At 34.3% G+C, this 23,715-nt stretch overlaps 1 protein-coding gene across 7 annotated transcripts in view; it reads right to left on the reverse strand.

The window, feature by feature from the left end:
* The window catches only part of METTL15 (methyltransferase 15, mitochondrial 12S rRNA N4-cytidine), a 374,509-nt gene that overhangs the window by 350,087 nt on the left and 707 nt on the right, over positions 1-23,715 (reverse strand). For 6 of the 7 annotated variants that reach the window (XR_009542402.1, XR_009542403.1, XM_060159490.1 and 3 more), the window contains exon 2: positions 18,872-19,149. Coding sequence is in view for 5 of the 7 variants with exons in the window: in XM_060159490.1 (XP_060015473.1) it covers positions 18,872-19,132 (261 nt within the window). In the remaining 2 variants the exon portion in view is untranslated. Of the gene's footprint in view, positions 1-18,871; positions 19,150-20,034; positions 20,087-23,715 lie in introns of those variants that run through there. The other variant, XM_060159487.1, reaches the window with a different exon arrangement.

Raw genomic sequence — 23,715 nt, forward strand, 5'->3', positions numbered from 1 at the left:
GGTATGGAAGGTATAAAAAACCATTTTTAGCTTTTACTTGATCTATTCACAAAGCCAGAAAACAAAATTTTCCTTAAACTCCTAGGCCAATGGGGCCAAAGTAATGAAGCAGATTAGACGTGGCAGCCATTCATATTTCAACTTACTTTATGTATTTACCAACTTCTCTTATCCCTTCTTTTTCCATCTCCCAAATTCCTTTACAGTTTTGATATTCAATGTAAGTGTTATCCAAGGTTTCCTTCTTTTTTGCCTTGACAATCATATCTATTCTCAAGGGCTTAAATATCACCTGTGTGGCAAATTCAATCTCCTTATCTAATTTCTAACTCTAGTCTCTCATTTCTGTTACTGGACGTTCAAGTGAAAGCCCCCCTCTTCAAACACAATCATCCATCTTTCCATCTCTATTCCCAAATAAGCTTCAACTCCAGAAATTCCTTGTCAAACCTCAGGGCGCTGAGAGAAAGTATCAAGGCTCCCCATGTCCAAAAGGTAAAGTCCCATATCATTAGCAAGACTTACAAATTCCTTTATGTTCTGAACATTTGCTTACCTGAGCAAATGCTGTTTTCTCATGACTTTCTGCATTTGCACAAATAGTTCTCTCTACCTAGAATTCCCTTCCTCTCCACCTAGAATTCCCTTCCTCTCCTTATCCACTTAGAAAACTCCTTGTTATTTCTGAAGATGCATATTAGCCTTCATCTCCTTTGTGAAAACCCAGGTAGAATAGTTTCCCTCACTATTATATCAAAGCAACATATATACATATATATATATATATATATATAAAATGGAATGTTTTATTTCAAAGAATTCTTCTACTGCAGGCTATTTCTTTTTTGTATCCCTTGTACATAATAAAGTGTCTAACATGAAAATGGTGTTTAATTCATGTCAGTATCATCCTGTACTTTTTAATTCCTAAATATCTCTCTCAAATCGGTGCATTCCTCTCCAAATCTACAATTATCACCACTCATTATCTTTGGTCAAAAGTCTCATTAGTCTAGACCAATCCATTCTCAATAATGTAGAAAGAATAATAAATAAAAGGAAAACTTAATCATCTCTGACCTCCACCTTCCTCTCCAGCCTCATCTTTCAAACCTCCCCTTTGCATCTTCAGCTCATTCAGTGGCTTGTTTACAATCTTTCAGTCTTGCCATACTCTTACCCAGCATAAAACCTTTATATATGTTCTCTCTTCTCTCTGAAGTGAATTCAACATCCATTTATGGTAAAAACTCTCAACAAAGTGGATATAGAGGGAACATACCTCAACATAATACAGGCCATATATGACAAGCCTAAAGCGAACATAATACTCAATGATGAAGAGCTGAAAGCATTTCCTCTAATATCAGGAACAAGACAAGGATGCCCACTCTCACCACTTTTATTCAACATAGTATTAGAAGTCTGAGCAACAGCAATCAGACAAGAAAAAGAAATAAAATGAATCCAAATTAAAAAGGAAGAAGTAGAACTGTCACTGTTTGCAAATGACATGATACTATACATAGAAAATCCTAAAGACACCACCAAACATCTATCAGAACTCATCAATGAATTCAGTAAAATTACAGGATACAAAATTAATATACAGAAATCTGTTGTGTTTCTATACACTAACAATGAACTATCAGAAAGAGAAATTAAGAAAACAATCCAATTTACAATCACATCAAAAAGAATAAAATATCTAGGAATAAATCTAACTAAGGAGGTAAAAGAACTGTACTCAGAAAACTCTAAGACACTGAGGAAATAAACTGAAGACGACACAGAGAGATGTAATGATATATTATGTTCATGAACTGGAAGAATTAACGTTGTTAAAATGATGATATTGATGAAGGCAATCTACATGATTCAGTGCAATCCATATCAAAATATCAATGGCATTTTTTCACAGAACTACTACAAAGAATTCTAAAATTCATACAGAAATATAGAAGACCCCAAATGGCCAAAACAATCTTAAGAAAGAAGAACAAAGCTGGAGGTATCATACTCCCTGATTTTGTAACAGAGCAGGGCCCTATGGGTTTTCCTGGGACAGAGCCCTCCCCACAGGTCCTCTGGTTTAGCTCCTCTCTGAAGTATCTAATGAATGTAAATTGGTGCAGCCACTATGGAAAACAGTATGGAGACTCCTCAAAAAATTGAACTACCACAGGATTCAGCAATTCCACTCCTGGGTATTTATCCAAAGAAAACGAAAAAACTAATTGGAAAAGATATATATACCCATATGTTTATTGCAGCATTATTTACAATAGCCAAGTTATGGAAGCAACCTAAGTGCCCATCAATAGATACATGGATAAAGAAGATGTGGTGTATATATACAATGGAATCATACTCAGCCATAAGAGAATGAAATCTTCCCACTTGCTACAACATGAATGGACCTAGAGGTTATTACTCTAAGTGAAATAAGTCAGAGAAAAAAAAATACTGTATGATTTCACTTAAATATGGAATCTAAAAAACAAATGAATAAACATAATCAAAACAGACTCATAGATACAGAGAACAAACAGGTGGTTGCCAGAGAGGAAGGGGCTCAAGGGAGGAGAGAAATAGATGAGGGAGATTAAGAGGTACAAACTTCCAGTTGCAAAATAAATGAGTCATGGGGATGAAATGTACAGCATAGGAATATAGTCAATAATAATGTAATATCTTCGTATGGTGAGAGATAGTAACTAGATTTATTGTGGTGATATTTTGAAATGTATAGAAATATGGAATCACTATGTTGTATAACAGGAACTAACATAGTGTTGAAGGTCAATTATACTTCAAAAACAAGCAAACAAACAAACTTATAGAAAAAGAGATCCGACTTGTGGTCACCAGAGGTGGGGTAGGGGAGGGGGAACTGGAAGAAGGCAATCAAAAGGTACAAACTTCCAGTTATAAGATAAATAAGTACTAGGGATGTAATGTACAGCATGATAAATATAATTAACACTGCTGAATGTTATACATAAATGCTGTTAAGAGAGTAAATCCTAAGAGCTCTCATCTCAAGGAAAAAATTTTTTTTTCTATTTCTTCAATTTTGTATCTATATGAGATGATGGATAGTCACTAAACTTACTGTGGTAACCATTTCATGATGTAGGTAAATCAAATCATTACAGTACACACCTTAAATTTATAGTGCTGTATGTCAATTATATCTCAATAAAACTTGAAGGGAAAAAAATAGTGTAGTATTTTCATATAACCTAAGCCATGCTCTCATATACTTTAAATCATCCCTTGATTACTTAGAATACCTAATACAATGTACATACTATGTAAATAGGTGTAAACACAATGTAGATGTTTTGTAAATAGTTGCCTGTGAGCTACAAATTCAAGTTTTGATTTTGGAACTTGCTGGAACTTTTTTCCTGAATATTTCCATCTGCAGTTAGTTGAATCTATGGATGTGTAACTACAGATATGGAGGGCTGACTGTATTCTCCTTCACAGCTGTGGAAATTTCATATTCACCTTGATAATTATTTGATAAATGCCTGCCTCCTCCACTAAATTATAAGCTCCTTAGAGGCTAAGATCATGTCCAGTTTTGCTCCACATTGTATCCCCAACATCAAGAGCACTGCACCTGTTACACAGAAGCTCAATAAATATTTATTGAAAAAATGAGGAAATGGTCTCATTTTCGCACAGAAACTTAGACCTAACAGCTCATTGTCTTTTATGTCAATTTCCCAAGGCTTTCTTCACTTCACCCAATCACTTGCCATATCTACCTTCTTAATGTTTCTCTTACCAGTACCTTTCTTTTCATTCTTGCTTTTGATAATTATTTCAACAAATATTTATAGGGTACTTTCTGGATGCCAGTCACTGTCTTCAACATTGAGGATACAGTTGTAAAGGAACAGAAAAAAACCCAAGCTTTGTGGAACTTAAATTCCAGGATGCCATGGAGGGAGGGTGTGAGGGAGGGGCAACAATTAAAAAGCAAGATGGGGCTTCCCTGGTGGCGCAGTCGTTGAGAGTCCGCCTGCCGATACAGGGGACACGGGTTCGTGCCCCGGTTCGGGAAGATCCCACATGCTGCGGAGCGGCTGGGACCGTGAGCCACGGCCACTGAGCCTGCGTGTCCGGAGCCTGTGCTCTGCAACGGGAGAGGCCACAACAGTGAGAGGCCCGCGTACGGCAAAAAAAAAAAAAAGAAGCAAAATGAAAATGAAAAAAATATAGCATGTTACTGATAAGTATTAGGGATAAAGAAAAAAAGCAAGGAAAGGGGATATCAAACATTGTGGGATGGTAGTTGAAATTTTAAATAGGGTGGCCAGGGATGATATCTCTAAAAAGGTGTCATTTGAATGAAGACCAGAAGTGAGGGAGCCAGTCATGTGGATATCTGAGGGATGACTATTCCAGGTTTTCTGACTTAACAGATGTGCTATCTACTTTCACCTAGAAACTCCAGTTTGCTTAGATTAGCTCTATTGGAAAATTTAGTAGTGATGAACTTGCTCTAAGTGAGCATACTAAGAAATGAGCACCAGCAGAAAAGATTAAAAATGCACCCAGAAATATATAGCCATGTAGGGATTTAGGGAAGGAAGAAATTAAGGCACTTAGAAAATCACTGTTACATAGAACAGAAAAGAACGGATATTCAAAATTACAACCTTAAGTCAATTTTAAAAAGTTTAATTTAGATGTGTAGACTCTAAGGTAAGTAAGGTTATACTTTGGAAAGATTTATAAGACTTTTTACCCAAAAACCAATATAAAACAAAAGTAATGAACAAAAACATTTATAGAACTTAAAGTAGTAACTGGAATATGCAATCATCCTAATTTACAATCAAACATAAGTGTTAAAAATAGTTTTCTCATTTAACTAGTTAATTCTTGGTCTCCCATAATCAGGAAGTAAAAAGTATCAGAGACCTGCAATACTGTGGTTAACATCCTAAACTGACATAATGAGCTAGAGGGTAATGCTGTAATGAATCTTATTTAAAATGCAAATTAATATCTTGCTTTTCATATCATAATGTAAATGAATATCTGCCTTTTTATATCATAAAATTCTCTACTTTGTAGACATAATTATATATTATAAACTTAGAGTTTGCTCTCTCTCAGCAAAATGAGCATCCATAAAATGGATTACCTTTGACCTACCATTTACTATTAGTTCTGTTAACAATATTAATAGTTTAGTTACTTATCCTGCCATTCAGGCTGCCTTTCCCTTACCTCCTTCAGGAAACTCTAAGCTATTTTTGGTGGGTGCCAGATCATATTCTTTGTTTCTTCAAAAATGAAAGAAAAATTTGTACCCTGTGGTAGACTGAATGTCCGTATCCACCCAAAGTTCATATGCTGAAATCTTAACCCCCAAAGATGATCGTATTAGGAAGGGGGGCCTTTATGAGGTACCTAAATCATGAGGATGGAGTCCTCACGAATGAGATTAGTGCCTTATAAAAGAGGCTCCACCATATGAAGACACAGCAAGAAGACACTTGCTATGAAACAGGAAGAGGGCTTTCACAAGAACATCTGGCACAATGATCCTGGACTTACAACTATAGACTGTGAAAAATAAATTTCTGTTGTTTATAAACTACCACCTACTTGGTGGTATTTCCTTATAGCAGCCCAAATGGACTAAGACATACCCAGTGGATGGTCAGTAAATACTTATTAAGTTAGCCATGAACAAAGAATATTTTGATTTATATGGTTACATCTTCAGAATGATAAAACTCATTCATTAATCATTTATAAAAAAACAATTACTTTTTGAATTTTTTTCCATGTGTAATTATAAAACCAAATCTGTCAAGTCAGTTACCTTGAATGTAATAAAAAAATTCAGACCAGAACAAACTGAAAACAAAAAAATTACCAAAAATGTCAGTTGTAGTTGGATACTTGTTTACCTTTATCCTCTATCCTTCAGCATAATCGAATCAGAATTATGTCAATCCATAAATAGATTTGACAGGAAATGGAGAATTTGACACAAACACCACTTCTCACCCTGGGCTTTCAGAAGGTATAGTCACATTAAGAAGAACTGACTCAATATCCCTAATATAAGTTTCTCAAAGAATTTCTAACACTTACTTTCAATAAATTCTGAAATAAAATATTTTATTTTGTATGTTATTAACCATGCATTTAAGCTAATGGCTCTTCAGGGGAAAACAATAACTTTAGAAAAATCTCAGCAGTTTCTATAATGAACAAGATGTCACAAAAATATTAAACCAAGAAAACAGTATAAAACATTTCTCTCTCATAGTTGTCTATGTCTCGCTTAGAAATATGTGAAATATCTCACTTTGTATTTAAGCTCTAAAGTAGTCCTTTGCAAGAAAAGTTGGCTTCATGTTCATTCATTAAGGTAGTTTGCTGCTTTGATCATTTTAAATTAGAGCAAAATCAAGCCTTTCTATTCAAAAATGTTGGTTTCACATGTATTACTCAAAGAAGAAATCATCTTGGTGACAATATTCTGTACTAGTGGAAAAGTTAGTCTTCATAAGACCATTTTGAAGATCATTTCTAAAGTGGGAGGAAGGATGAATGACTGAATTTGCTTTAATTATTTCATGATTTCTGCTATAAAGGAAGGTAAAATCAAAACCACAGAGAAGAGACATAAGGTAGCGTGGAGGCTGGAAAAAGAAGGGAAAACATATAGAGAAGATAGAAATTCATGAAGTTTGTCTCCCTTTTTAGTACTAACACTGTTTCCTGAAAACATCCTCTTACAGTTTCCTTCCCTTGACAGCACCCTTTCCCTCTATCTCCATCTCTAAGCCTCAGTCACTTGATGGCTCTAGTCAATTTATGCTATACCTTTCTTTGAGTTAATTTCTTTTGCATTTCGAAAAGAAAAAAATATACAACAAAAGAAAGAATTGGCTTTTTTCTGGAAATGTAATTATAAATACAGAAAAATACTGTATAGCACACAGAGCAAATGAATATGACAAGGATAAAATATATCCTTAAAATTATTACACAATGCAATATAACATCTCATACATTAAAGACTCAAGCAAACCGGGCTTCCCGGGTGGCGCAGTGGTTGAGAGTCCGCCTGCCGAGGCAGGGGACACGGGTTCGTGCCCCGGTCCGGGAGGATCCCACATGCCGCAGAGAGGCTGGGTCCGTGAGCCATGGCCGCTGAGCCTGCGCGTCCGGAGACTGTGCTCCGCAACGAGAAAAGCCACAGCAGTGAGAGGCCCGCGTACCGCAAAAAAAAAAAAAGACTCAAGCAAACCAAGTGAGAAGTTTATAGGGAACAAGAAAAATTAAGTAGCCATAAAAATGCATATAAATACGTTCTGAAACAACATTCATCAAAGTAAATAAAATCTTTAAATGCATATTACCTTCTGATAAATAATATTTGTTTCACCCAAAGGAGACAAAAACTAGCACCCACAAAAAAAGAAAGAGCAAGAGAGTTCACAGATTACAACAAGATGAGTCACCATAAAGCTTTGCAACTTCGTTTATTATAAAATAACATTTTAAGTATTCTACTTACAGCTAAGTAGTTTGTTATATGAAGAGAAGGTAGTGGAAGAAGAGTAACATAAAATGTTCTTAGAGCTCACAAGGTCAAGGTACACTTCCTACCACTTTTAACAAAACTAATATGGGACCTAGAAAAAAAACCACTGGACCTAGCCTCTTGCAGTAACTATGATTAAACTATTGATCAGGGACTAGTGCTGACCTAAATAGACAGTAACCAGTACTCAGAATGACTCATGCAAATGTGCTTTGTGAACAGAAAAACCTCACCTGTTTCTCCTTTTTCTTTCTCTGAGCTTCCCTTACAGAATGGACCTTTGTTTTCTTCCTGCTCAAATAAATTTTAAAGTTCAGTACTTATGTCTGACATTTAGAAATGGAAGATCATTTTCGTAACCATGGAACCACATATATTTGGGGATTATCGCTGAACCAAAAACTGTAATTTCTAATTACCTTTTAAGTTAAATTTAAAAGAAAAAAAGAATCTTAAATTCTCATATTTGAATAGCAAACATATAGGAAAGATTCATCTTCTGGGGTACAAAAAAGACCAAATTATAAGATAATTTAAAGACACTGGATAGGCAAAAGAATCAATTAAGTTATTGGTCTTATTTATCCAATGTCCTTTATAATCTGCTTCTAAATTCTAATGAAGATAATTATATACAGGGATAAAAATGCATTAAGCCACTGATAGAAAAGCAAGAATATTCTCATGGATACTAAACTTACTAGAAAGTGTAGATATACATTCAAGAAGTACACTGCAATTATTAAAGATTTCAATATGAAAACTAATGTAATTATACATATTTATTTAAATAAATGTGCATAAAAATAAATAAATGTAAAATAACTATTTTAAATAGTACCACATCTTTAAGGGAAAATAAGCATGAACAAGTTATTCTCCTTTTAGTTATAAACAATGTATATACTTCTAAAACTCTAAAGAACTGTTAAAGAAACTAACATTTTGGGCATGATTGAGTAGCTCATTTACCTAAAGACCTTATTTCTTTATATATGCCAAATAAAATTTGAAAAACTAACCCAAAAACTCATTTTTGCATCAATTTTTCACATTTCTTATAACATGGACGAACATTTTATAAATAGCATTAAATATATACATTCCCATTAGAGAAAATATGCTAAATTTATCATTGGGATCCATACTCCCATATGCCCCACCCTAAAACTCTAAGAGGAATTCTTTTCTTTTTTTTTTTTTAAGAGGAATTTCTATATTTGATACTTTGAGTAAGATGGGTTTAACTAATACACGTTAGAGCTGATAAACTGTAGTTTTTACAACAAAAAATGAGTGATAAAAAATTATAATTAAATGATCAGATATAAGAATTCAATATTTAATTGTCTAATTGTTTTGTGTTTATTACTGTTGACTCCCTGAAAGATTTTAAATACCTTAACAACAGTATGTAAAATGTTCATCACATCACCAGGTAGTGCAGGCTACATATAAATGCTACTAATAGCTGAAATATCAGATAACATATTAAATAAATATGGTACTAATATATTGCATATAATAAACACAAAGCTAATCATGAGATCCAATACTAATGGGATTTTAAAATATATATTAAAGACATATTTTAGAAGTATACATAGAAGAAATCTGCAAGAAATACAGAATCTGCAACAGTAAAATAAAAAAGCAACAATATTTATTTTACTTTAATGTTGACATATAATTATAAAACAATCATCTATTTCTAGAAGCCATAATTTAATATAAAAAGAAGTGTTTTCTCAAAACAGTAACTTGCTCTTTTTTAAAACAAATTTTTATTATGCTAAAATACACATAACTTAAACCCACCATCTTAAGCATTTTTAAGTGTATTTTTCAGTGGTAGGTATTAAATACATTCATAATGTTGTGCAACCATGCCTACCATCCATTTACATAACTCATTTTATCTTTTCTATTAAACAGTAACACCCCATTCCCCTCCCTCACAGCCCTTGGCAGCCACCATTCTACTTTCTGCCTATGAGTCTGACTACACTAAATGCCTCATGTAAGTGGAATCATATAGTATGTGTCTTTTTATGACTGGCTTATTCACTTAGCAAAATGTCTTCATAGTTCATCCATGCTGTGGCATACTGCAGGATTCCCTTCCTTTTTAAGGCTGAATAATACCCTATTTTATGTATAGGCCACATTTTTCTTCTTTCTTCACCCATCAATGAACATTTAGGTTAATTCCATGCTCGAGGTATTGTGAATAATGCTGCTATGAACATGGGTGTGCAAATACTGCTTCAAGACCTGTCTTTCAATTCTTTTGAGTATATACCCCGAAGTGGAATTGCTGGATCATATGGTAATATTCTATTTTAAATTTTTTGAGGAACTGCCATACTGCTTTTCACAGCATCTGTATCATTCTGCATTTCCACCAGCAGTGCACAAGAGTTCCAATTTCTCCACATCCTCACCAACACTTGTTTTCTGATTTTTTTGACAGTAGGCATTCTAATGGGTGTGGGGTGGTATCCCATTATAGTTTTGATTTGTATTTCCCTAATGATTAGTGATCTTGAGCATCAATTTCATGTGCTTATTGGCCATTTGTATATCTTCTTTGGAGAAATGTCTGTTCAAGTTCTTTGCCCATTTTTGAATCAGATTGTTTGTTTTGTGTTGTTGAGTTTTAAAAGTTCTCTATATATTCTGGATATTGAATCCTTATCAGATATATGATTTGCAAATATTTTCTCCTATTCTGTGAGTCACCTTTTTAACTCTGTGAATAGTGTCTTTTCATGCACAAATTTTTAAAATTTTCATGAAGTACAATTTATCTATTTTTGTCTTCTGCTATCTGTCCTTTGGTGTTATATGCAAGAAATCACTGCTAAATCCAATGTTGTAAAGTTTTTGTTCTATGTCTTCTTCTAAGTGTGTTACAGTTTTAGGTGTTGTATTTAGGTCTTTGATCCATTTAGAGTAAATTTTTTATGTAGTATTAGATAAGAGCCCAACTTCATTGTTCTCTCTGTAGATATCCAGTTTTCCCAGCACCATTTGTTAAAAAGACTGTCCTTTCCCCGTTGAATGATCTTGTCACCCTTGTCAAAAATCATTTGACCATATATGTGAGGGTTTATTTCTGGGTTTTCTTTTCTATTCCATTGGTTTGTATGTCTGATTTTACGCCAGTACCACACTCTTGATTACTGTACTTCTGTAGTAAGTTTTGAAATTAGGAAGCATGATTCCACCAGGTTTGTTCTTTTTCAAGATTGTTTTGACTATTCAGGGTCCCTTTAGATTCCAAATGAATTTTAGGATGGATTTTGCTATTTCTACAAAAAACATCGTTGGGATTTTGGAACAAATTTCATTGAATCTGTAGACTGCTTTGGGTAATATTGACCTTTTAACAATATTAAGTACTCAAATCCATGAACACAGGATGCGTTTATCTTTTTTATGTCTTCTTTAATTTCTTTTAGAAATGTCTTGTGGATTTCATTGTACAAGTCTTTCAACTCCTTGCTTAAGTTTATTCCTAAGCATTTTATTCTTTTCAATGCTATTGTAAATGGAACTATATCATAATTTTCTTTTCAGATTGTTGATTGTTCATGTATAGTGATTTTTGTGTGCTGCCTTTGTATCCTGCTACTTTACTGAATTTATTTATAAGTTCTTCAGGTTTTGTTTTGGTTTGGGTTTGTGTATGGGATCTATAGGGTTTTCTACATATAAGATCATATCATCTGCACAGATAATATTACTTCTTCCTTTCCAATATGGATGCCTTTTTCTTCTTTTTCTTGACTAACTGCTCCAGTTAGAACTTCTAGTAGTATGTTGAACAGAATTGGTGAAAGTGGGCATCACTGCCTTGTTCCTGATCTTAGGGAAAACACTTTCAGTCTTTCACAGAGTATGATATTTACTGTGGGTTTTTCCATGTAAGGCTTTTATTAGGTTGAGGTAGTTTCCTTCTATTCTAGTTTGTTGAGTGTTTTTATCATGAAAAGGTGTTAAATTTTGTAAAACGTTTTTTCTGCACTGATTAAGATGATTACATTTTTTTCCCCTTCATTTTGTTGATGTGGCATATTACACCGATCGATTTTTGTATGTTGAACCATCCTTGCATTCCAGGAATAAATCCTACTTGGTCATGCTGTATAATTCTATCAGTGTGATGCTGAATTCTGTTTGCTAGTATTTATTGAGGATTTTTGTGTGAGTGTTTATAAGGGATATTGGTCTGTAGTTTTCTTTTCTTGTAGTGTCTTTGTCCGGCTTTGGTATCAAGAAAATGCTGGCCGCATAGGATGAGTTAGAAAGTATCTCCTCCTCTTCAGTTTTTTAGAAAAGTCTGAGAAGGGTTAATATTAATTCTTCTTTGAATGTTTAGTAGAATTCACCAGTGAAGCCATCAGGTCTGGGGCTTTCCTTTGTCAAGAGATTTTTTGATTACTGATTCAATCCCCTTACTAGTTATAGGTCTATTCAGATTTTCTATTTCTTCATGATTTAGTCTTGGTAGCTTCTGTGGTTTCTAGGAATTTATCCAATTAATCTAGGTTATCCAATTTGTTGGCATACAACTGTTCATAGTACTCTTATATAATCCTTTCTATTTTTGTAGAACTGGTGGTTATGTCCCCATTTTCAGTTTAGTAATTTGAGTCTTCTCTCTTTTTCTCTTAGACCTTCCAGCTAAGATTGTCAACTTTGTTGGTCCCTTCAATTTGGTTCCACTGATTTTCTTCATTGTTTTTCTTTGGGTTTCATTATTCTTCTTTTCCTAGTTGCTTAAGTTGTAAAGCTAGGTTGCTGATTTGAGAACTTTCTTGTTTTTTTTAATCTAAGCATTTATAGTTATAAATTTCTCCCTTAGCACTTCTTTTACTGTGTGCCTTCAGTTCTGGTATATTGTGTTTTTGTTTTCATTCATCTCTAAGTATTTACTAATTTCCCTTGTGATTTCTTTGATCCATTGGTTGTTTAAGAGTGGGTTGTTTAATTTCCACAAATTCATGAATTTTCCAGATTTTGTTCTGTTATTGATTTCTAACTTCATCCCATTGCTACTGGAGAAGATACTTTAAATGATATCTGTCTTTTAAAATCTATGAGACTGAATTTATAGCTTAACATATGGTTTATCCTGGAAAATATCCCATGTGCACTTGAGACGTGTATGCTGTTGATGTTGGGTAGAGTGTTCTGTAAATGTTAGATCTAGTTGGTTTATTGTGTTAAGTCCTCTATTTCCTTATTTATATTCTGTCTGCTTGTTCTATAGACTATTGTGAGTGGGGCATTGAAGTCTCTAACTATTATTGTAGCACTGTCTCTTTCTCCCTTCAATTCTGTCAGTTTTTGCTTCATTTATTTTGATGGTCTGACATTAGGTGCATAAATATTTATAATTGCTTTATCTTATTGCTGTACTGAACCTTTAATTAATATTTTTTTACTAAAATGGCCTTTTTGATTTAATTAAAATTATCTTAGAATTTTAATTAATCTCAGTTTTCCTGAGATTCCAGGAAAACTGTTTACAAAACAGTTACATTTTTATTATTTATTTACCTGTGTGAATCCAAATTGTGCAAAAAAAAAAAAAAAGACACTGATGTTGATTTCAAAGTTTTTGCACCCAACAAAATGTCTCACTGTTACATAATGCATAATGGACTTGATAACAAGTAAATTACATAAACAAATTCATACTATACAATACCATTTTTAACCTGTTTTATATTTGGGATGGATTGTTTATTAGAGAGAGAAAAAAAGAATACCACTGTTAAAAAGTAGATGAGAACAGTATTCTATGGCTACACCATGGTACCTTCCAGGAGAAACATAAAATATAAGTCTTAACGAGGGAATGTCAAACTAAGGGGAAAATTTACAGACTGTACTAATTTTCAGAATTGTCAGGCAAAAATTTTTGCCATTATATAATCTACAGATATCTAATGGCAACAACCATGAGGGTCCTATCCAGTGTTATTCACACTAGCTAGAGGGAGCCAACTGTACATATTTCTTCCTAATGCTACATTCAGTGACACCAGATTAGTAGCTTGAAATGTGCATGGTAGGAATTTGTATTTAATGGGAATCTGCAAACAAAATAAATCAAGGTTTTTGGTTTTTTTTAAATCCGTACCCCACCCTGATCCACACACCAGGTGTTACATATTTACCAGTACAACACTGGAAATATCACATTCCTGAAGGTATTTTGATACATAGGTCACTTAACTAGCTACACAATGCTTTAAAACAGAAACATTTTTCAAATAAACAATGGTAGAAAGAAGTGTAAAATAAAAATTTGCTTCCAAGAAAGCTATATGTTAAAAAATAAAGGAGAGGACACTGCATCTTGACACAGTCCATTCTATCTGAAATTTAATAGTTCTTTCTTTAGGAAAATAATGCATCTCCCTACATGTGCTATAGTACAGGTCCTGTCTCATATAAAAGTTCCTAACTTTTTCAATAATTTGAGGTTAAACAAAATAAACTCCTCCTTTCTGTTATCAATCAGCCTTTAATATTTAAAGACAGTAAACCTATAGTCCCAGGATTTTCTCTTTGATGTTCACTCTCTGTTTAAAGATTATAAAGGATTTAAAGTAAAACAAGTGAAATACTGCAACTGATGTTAAGAAAAATCCATTATATAGAGCATAGGGCATTTTTTAGAAAGAAAATTATCATATCTTGTACCACGACAGCTTTGGTAAATCAAGTAATGATGAAATTAATGTTAAATGTTAGACTATCAAAATAGATTAAATACTTATTTTGAATATTTAGAAACCCAACCGTATAACCTTAGCCTGACATTTATCATAATCTATTTTGCATCAGTTCGGTACCAACTCATTTTCTCAGTCCTCATATCTGTTCCTTCCCCAGATTTCTCCAGTTACTTCATCAGACTGGGCCTGCCACACTGAGGCTGGAATCATATAAGTCTTGAGCCTGAGAAGCTACCATAGTACCCGAGGGACATTCCTTTTATCTGTGCCTCACATCTGTCCTCCAGTTTACTCTGACTTTTATTCATTCCCTTAAAAATCATTACAAAGCCACCATGTTACAGTCCTTATGCTAGGCCCTGAAGATATAATGATACAATGGTAGACAAGATAAAGATGTCCATGACTTTCATGGAGGGCAGTCTGCTAGGAGAGATGTCCACTGAATAAATAATCTCATTAAAAAATTATAATTATAAATTATTATAAGTGCTATGAAAGAAAAGTATATAACTCCATGAATGTACTAATCAGGAGACCGCCCTCCTCTGTAGGCTCCAGAAAAGCTTCCCTGAGAAAGTGAAATTTAACTCAAGATGTGAAGAATGGTTCAGGCAAAAGAAACGGTACTTTTTCAGTTCCAAACATGTTGGTTCCACCTTTGCTGGAACATTTATTTCCACCTTTGCTGCCTCCTGGCATTTTTCTCCTGAATTTTATTGTATCTAGCTACCAATGCTGACCTTCCTAATCCCCATAATAGTATCAGATAATGTTTATTGAGCTCATACTACTCAGAATATATCATTCTAAGCGATTTACCCTTACAATGACCATATGAGATAGGTTGTATTTCTTCATTTTACAGATGAGAAATCTGAGGCAGAGGCATCATAAGTTACTTATATGAAATTACACATCTACTGGTACTAGTACTGGTACTGGTACTGGTACTAGTCCTTGCATGACCATCATGTCCCTCATAACTTATCACTCCTATAGAAACTCTAAGGCACCAAGCTACATTAGCAATCCTACTGGGCAAAGAATACCAAGAATACCAAGACTCCTATATCCTTCAAACTGCTATCATTTTCAACTAGACAGGATCATGCATATTTTCTCCAGCTTTCAGAAATAAGGAATAAAAAATTGACCAAGGTAGCCTACACTAAAACATCCTCAGGAGCAAGAAAAATGTCTTTAGAACAAGTAATACTTTCTTACAAAAATTATTCACCGAGACTATGAAATAATGAAAATGGGGCAAGGAGAAGAATTATCATTTATTTAATTCCTTCTGTACCTCCCAAGGAAGAGGAAGAGGAATTTTATTCTTTTAATTCAAACTCATAAATATTTTGCATGTATTTGCAAAACTAAGTTAATGTGTAGTGAATTGGCTATGATGCAGAAGAAATTACCACAATCAATTATTTTCTTTAAGTAAGCATCTTTTAAATATTAAAGAAAAGGAAATAATTATCAAATGACCGAGGCCTCACTCAAAACTATATTTAAAGTTCCTGTTATGATCAAAGTTTCATTTGTAAATTTATCATTGAAGGTGATGTGAAAAACAGTAATTAAGTAGGTGATTGATACAGGTGAATGTATGACTCATAGTTCAAAGGAAAGTGATTTTGGAGAAAAGGCTCAGGAAGAAAAGCAGCAAATAATGGGTTCTGGAAGAAATGAAGACCTTTCCTGTCCAAGGACTGTCAGTAGTTCTTTATTACTTGAAGATTAAGGGAATAGTGAATAAAGCTGTCTGCCAGACAGCAGAAATGGTAAGAAATAACATTGTCTCTATAAGTGTACCTCACATTAAATTTCTCATAAATAACATTCATAAAATTAAACTTTCTATAAAAAGTTACTAGAAAACCCAACTCAAATCAGAACAATGGAAATGTCAAAATAAACCAACATTACAATTGTCACGAACTTGAACAGAATGAAACAGCAGGGTAGGTCAAGTTGTAGAATCTCCTAATTTTATCCCACTTGGTTTTTAAAAAAAAGGCAGATCCAGTACTGAATTAGGAGGAGACTTAGCCAGGTTTGTTTTTGTTTGGTTGTTTTTCTACTTCATGGGTTATTGCAAAATAAACATTTGGTTTTTGCTACTAGGGTTCAGCAAATTTATACAATGAATTTGGTTTCTGGTTCCAGAGATCAAATTCAAGCCATCAAATCCAGTTTCACATTTTTACTAACTGCCCCTCCCCTCTCATATATATCTCAAATATATATATTTATACATACATTTTAAAATTCACATTTTGGTATGAGTTTTAATAACTATCCTTGCCTTATGGATCTTTAAAGGAAATGAAGAGAATTTCATTTTGATGAAGTCATACTTAACAGGAAGTTTTATCCAATTTAATTTTTTAACTTACATTTTCATGTATATTTTGGAGTCCCTACTACGTGACAGCATTTAGCCAGATACTTTAAACACATAATCTCATTTAAGAATACTGGGTTTGGGGCTTCCCTGGTGGCGCAGTGGTTGAGAGTCCGCCTGCTGATGCAGGGGACACGGGTTTGTGCCCCGGTCTGGGAAGATCCCGAGTGGCTAGGCCCATGAGCCATGGCCGCTGAGCCTGTGCGTCCGGAGCCTGTGCTCCGCAACGGGAAAGGCCACAACAGTGAGAGGCCCGCGTACCACAAAAAAAAAAAAAAAGAAAGAAAAAGAATACTGGGTTTATTTCATTATATATATACTGCCTGAGGACAAGGTAAACAGAATATTTTTTATGATAAAGCAACCTACGTCCTATCACTGATGGCTTTTTAAGAGTTGTGTGTATGTGTTCACACACACATGCGTACTAGACAATGGGCTCAAACCTACACAGTCTTGTTATAGAATTTTTGCTCTTAACTACTAAGCCACTATATGTTGGGAAAAGAAACAAAGAATGGCTTTTAAAATGAATATAACTGATTTAGGTAATAATAGTAGCTTCTAGAATAAGAGATCATAGTTTGGAAGTCAGTATGCTAATTACTATCAGCATAAAATTATAAACAGACATTTAATGAAAATTTACAATGATAAAGATTTCTTTTCCTTTGGTAAATGTGATTAATTTTCAGAAAGACTAGTTTTTTCTTTTTGGATATTGTATCACCTAACATTTTTGTGAACTTTTTATAGATTTTAAAGATTTTCATACCTAAGACCTTATACAATCCTGTTAGCAACACTATAAATAAGGCAAGTATGATGGATAATTTTATATGTCAACTTGGCTGAGCCATAGTGCCCAGATATTTGGTCATACATTACTCTGGATGTTTCTGTGAAGGTATTTTTAGATAAGAATTAACATTTAAATTGCTGGACTGAGTAAAGCAGATTACCCTCCATATAATGGGTGGGTCTCATCTAATCACTAGAAAGCCTTAATAGAACAAACACTGACCTCCCTGGCGCAAGGAGGAATTCTGCCAGCCAACTGCCTTTGGACTCAACCTGGAAATCTTACCTGGGTCTCCGGCCTACCAGCCTACTGTGCAGATTCTGAATTTACCAACCCTCTATAATCATGTGAGTTAATTCCTTAAAATCAATCAAACAATCTCTCTTTCTCTCTCTCTTTATACACACATACACCATACACCCCACCACCACACACACACATGCAGACACACACACATATTCTGTTGGTCCTATATCTCTGGAGAACTCTCAGTAAGACAGAAAGGTAGCTGAAAACTAAGCCTAAGAAAACAGGGGACAGGAATTCAGATTTTTATCTTTGTCTCCAGTCATTCCTAAAAAGATACGAAAATTCTCAAGAAGCTATACTAGAATTCAGTTTTCATACCCTAACTACATAGCTGGAATAATGTTCTTTTCCTTTTAAAACTGTTATTTGACAAAACTAATCAACTCTGGAAAACAGCTTAGCAGATTCTCAAAAAGTTAGGCAAAAAGTTACCATATGACCCAGTAATTCCACTCCTAGATACATGCCCAAGAGAACTGAATACATGTCCACACAAAAAATTGTACATGATGTTCATAGCAGCATTACTCAGAGTAGTCCAAATGTGGAAACATAAATCTCATCAATTGATGAATGGATAAAAAAATAAAAGTCGTATCCATACAACGGAATGATTCAGGAATAAAAAGAAATGAAGTACCGACAAACGCTAAAATGTGGATAAATACTGAAAACATGCTAAGTAAAAGAAGGCAGGTGGAAAAGACCGCATATTGTATGAATTCATTGATATGAAATGTCCAGATTAGACAAATCCATATAGACAAAAAATAGATTAGTGGTTGTCAGGGGCAAGAAGGGGGTCAATGGGGAGTGAATGCTAATGGGTATGGGGTTTCCTACTGAGATGATAAAAATGTTCTTGCATTAGACAGTGTTGATCATTGCATAAGCTCGTGAATATACTAAAAAACACTGAATTGTACACCTTAAAATTGTGAATATTAAGTGAATCATATCTCAGTTAAAAAGTGTTAAAAATATAAAACTAACCAACTTACCTGCCTTTTCTGTGGTGCCAAACAACGAACAACTTCATCCACCATCACTGGAATATGTAATTTAGTCATCACTTCAGAATCTCTGCCTTGTAACTCCTGAGCTCCAGTTTGATCTGTTTGCTCCTGGGCTTCATATTCATTATATCTTTCTGCTGTAGCATGTATTTTTTTTGGCCAGACACCCAAATTAAATATGCCAGATTCCAACCAGCACAAAAGAAATTTTTTATAGATTCTACAAAAATATGGGTATTGAAGCATTCTGTAGATCAACAAATCTAGAAAAAAAATTTAAATATCATGATTGTTGGCTTTTTTCAAAAGAATGTTATAATACTTGGGGGAAAGCAAATTAGTATGAAATATTTAACACAGGAAAAATATGTAAAACTCATCATCTCAGACAAGTGAAGATAACTACCCTCCTTATGCAAAGCGAGGAACCCAAGAGAACCCCAGAAACTATCTGAAAATACAGTTTTTAATGTGGGCCTGATAAGCTCTGAGACCATTAATGTTTTAACCATCAGAGATGTGAATATTGATTAATCAGTCATCATTTTTCTGAAAGGGATTAAAAACATTTTATTTTAGGTTCACATAGTCTTTTATTTCAAGGTCTTCTAATTGTTTTTCTCATAATGCTAAATCTTCATTTTCAATTTAACTTTGTTTGAAAAATTGTCCCTGAAAAAAGACTATGCATGTACAACCAAAAAGAAAAGGTTATCAGTCTATGAAAATCTTACAGATTTGTCATGGATATGCTCTGACGAAATCATCTCACCATGGCTTATATCAGTGAAATACATATCATTTTAAACTATAACTTTATAAACACTCCACTGAACACACTTTGGCACTTCATATCATTTTAATTATCTGCTCCCTGCCCCATGCCCCCAATAAAGCAAGTAAATAACTGATACATTCCTTCGCTTTCTCTTACTTGCTCCATTTTATTCTGTAATCTGTAATTCTTTAAAATGGAGAGGAAAAAAGTAATTTATGAAATGTATTAACAGAATACCTTTTGAAAACATTACGTTCTTTACCCATTTGGATGCAAGCAACATTTTTGATATTATTAAAGTAAATAACAATTTAACACTACTCTTTTCCTTCCTCATGGATTATGAGTTATTTAAAAGTAAGAACCACACCTTTATATCCATGAAATCAGATGCACACTAGGCGCTTAATACGTGTTTTCTGGAAAAAATAAAAATATAAAAGAATGGATGGATAAATTCCAGATTCTATAGAATTAACCTTGCTTTAGAAAATTTTACTTGTCTCACTGACCCTACCAAAAACCACATTCTCAAAATATTTATGAAACATAAATCTTGATTAAATATGCCTTCCCTTCCTTTTGCATTAGAAAATGAAAAATAATGTTGAAAAGTCAATCACATGTAATGACTGGAAAATAAATAAAAATACATATTTGATATTATATCAGTATAATATCAGTAAGATGTAACCTTGAGGATACCAAAGACGTAATTCACAGAATTATGTTGTAAATCTGACACAGAAAAAATATGACAAAAAAAAATTTTTAATGAGTAAGTAAGTAATTTTTAATGAGTAATCTTAATAAGTAAGATTTTGGATGCTCAGCAATAACAAACTAGCCAAATTATGAATTATGCCTTATGTTTTCCAGAAAGTTTACAAAAGTAAGCCAAACTATGCTCTAATAACTTAGTATTTCTAACATAGTTCAAAATAAAAGCTATGCTCTAACTTAGCATTTCTAACATATTTCAAAATAAAAGCTAACATTTATTGAGCACTTACTAAGTACCACTTACTATTCTAAGCACACTACATGTACAAACTCATTCAATCCTTACCCCAACTCTTAAAGGTAGGTACTATTATTATTTCCATGTTGCAGATGAGGAAAACAGAAAAGTAATTTGCTGAAAAGTCACAAAGCTGGAGAGCCATAAAGCTAGAACTGTAACATCAGCATTCTATCCCCAGAACTTTTTCTCTTAACCTATATGCTATAAACACAGCCCACTGGCTCTATTTGATACACTCATGTAATTGAATGGTACACTTTGATTACACTATGACTAGGTATTTGTAGTATTCCATGAATTAGATTCATTTTTTCTAAGGAGCCAATATGTTATTGCTTGGTTCTACTCCACTTGGAAATACAGTATACTGTGGGGCACCCAACAGCGGACACAAGAACGATGTACAGCCCTAAATAGTGGAATATGGAGTATTTAAACAATACAACCAATAACTTATTCGATTCTTTTGCCTATCCAATATATGTAAACAATCTATACTGTATGTTCAGATTTTGATTTTTTTAAAAAAACAAGCAAACAAACAAATAAAAAGCCCATCAACTCCAATATCAGAATCAGAACCACACAGGAAAAAGCAAATAGGGTAGAAAAAAAATGCTTCTTTCAACAACGCTTAATTTTCTTCTGCATTCAATTTCTTTGTATTTACTCAAATATATTCAAGGTACAAAGCCTCTAGATTTTAGTATACACTAATTGGATACTAATGTGGGTAAACACGGAGAAAAGGACTCAATAATTAATCTTCCTTTTTGGTTGTGTCTTTGAATACCTCCCTAAAAATGGAAGGGGGCAAATTCTAAAGGGAGTTCCTTCCCTCTCTTCTGCAGCCCCATATCCCACCAGATAACCCAGAGCACTTCCACAGTCCACTAAGAACTAGCCCCCCTAGACGATTTAAGATAGTTTAACTTCCCTCTGTTCACAGAAAAGAAGCAGGATATCAGGAAACCTAAACTCTACAGCCAACTCTGTGGTTTCCTAGGCAAGCCACTTAACTTTTCTCTGCCAGCAAAATTCAGTTTAAACTGAGACCACGGAATTAGCCAGGTTACTCTTTTAAATGTGGGAACACAAAGGTGAGCGATACCTTTGAAAACTACTTGCTCAACGGAGCTACCAATTACCGTCATTGCAGTCAGCTCCCCCTGCAGAGAAAACCCTTCGGAAATTTATTTCCTAAGGCCAAAAATTCGACCTGGAGGCTGGCACCCGAACACAGAGAAAGTGAAAGAGGTCCTAAAGAAAAAGTTAGAATCCATTCTTCTGCGTAAGGATCACACTCTGACAAGGGAAACTGTTTAGAAACTTCTGAACTCAGGACGAGTGAGTGTTGAGAGGAAGCGGGAGAGCAGAGGCGCGAGTTTCCTCTGTGCTGGGTGAATCCGGCAACCCCTAGAAGTTCCCCCAAAGGTGAGGGGGGGGCTCCAAAAGAGCTCCCGGGACTCGGCCACCTTCTCCTCACCTTCTCCTCACCTCCTCACCTTCTCGGCACGAAGATATCTCAGTTGGCCTCTAATTCGGGCCTGCGACGACCACTACGGTGACAGAGAACCTGAATTTGCCACCCGCACAAGTCCCAGCCCTGGGGGAAACTTGCGAGAACGGACAGATTGGGCCCACGTCCGCCCCAGCAACAGAGGACCGTCTGCCTTTGGTTCCGCTGCTTCCAGGCCCCAGCTGCCAAAGGGCCCCAGGAGCTCGGGGTTCCAAATGGTGCTCCTGGGGGAGGTGCGGGATTTAAGTCCCTAGCATTACCAGGTTGAAATTCACTTTTACTTTTTTTTTTTTAATGTCTAATGAAACTTCAAATCTCACTTTCCATTTTATCTTTCTCTCCACTCTTTTCAGTTTACTCTGAATCTATGTTAAATTTCTATGTTTTAAATAACATGGCAGTTAGTATACTCTAATTTCTAACAAAAGGTGGGAATTTCTGTCTCCTTAGCACTACGTGTTTGGAAAGTTTTGGTTCTTTTCCCTTCGTTTCGTTACAAAATACGCCAATTTCTTGTCCTTTCTGTTGTACGCCTTAATGTCTTACCAAACTAAAGAGAAGCCAGCTGGCATAGTAAATCTACAATTCCTTAAAAATATGGACTTCAAAATCTGAACACTGTTAAATGGCAAGTGTAAGGCAGAATTTAAAGTTAAATGTAAAATAAGCATTTAGATTAGGTGTGGAAACACCTGTGAGACTAGTCCACCTTATACAATGTGGGTATCAAAAACGACGAAATTTAAACACTTCTACTTATTCACCAATGATCAGTGCACATTTACAAGAAATTGGTAATATATGCCTATTTTCAGACTACATTAAGATAGCATCTTAATATCACTTAATCTAGAAAGTACTTCAGAAACAAATGACTCCATTCCGAGTTCGCTGGGTTGTACCCTTCAACAGAAATATTTTCCTTTAGAGATTTTCTGAAAACTTCAGTTTTCTCTTCGGTAAAATGAATAGTATCTACATCTCATGGACTGTTTTGAAAATTAAGTGACCAGGTAACATATATAAAATTAATAAATGTCCAGGACATCAAAGGTAAAGTACTATAGAGTGAGTGCATATTGAAATAAAATTAAAAGGCTTCTCAATTTTATTACCAAACCCAGCACCATACAAATCACTGTCTCATTAGCTAAGATATATGTAATACAGCCAGCAATTAGTAGCTTTATTGATGCTCTATCCAGTGTTCAGAAAGAATCTTATAATATGTATCATATACAATACATAGTGTTTCTGATTTTCAATAGGAAATAAATGTCTATAATATGAGCGTTTCCCCTACATTGTTTCACTTATAATACTCTGCATTTGGTGTTGTGCCATCCTGTATATATGGTGATGCTGAATCACTAGAGCATAAGCTCTGAGAGCGCAGGGATTTTGACTCAATTGTGTGCTATTATGTCCTTAAAATCTACAATCAATAACTGCTGAACGAATGGATACAACAATAGTAACATAAAGAACAATAAAATTCAGATCATACT

This window comes from Lagenorhynchus albirostris, chromosome 9 (genome assembly GCF_949774975.1).
Source record: "Lagenorhynchus albirostris chromosome 9, mLagAlb1.1, whole genome shotgun sequence".
Classification (NCBI taxonomy): domain Eukaryota; kingdom Metazoa; phylum Chordata; class Mammalia; order Artiodactyla; family Delphinidae; genus Lagenorhynchus; species Lagenorhynchus albirostris.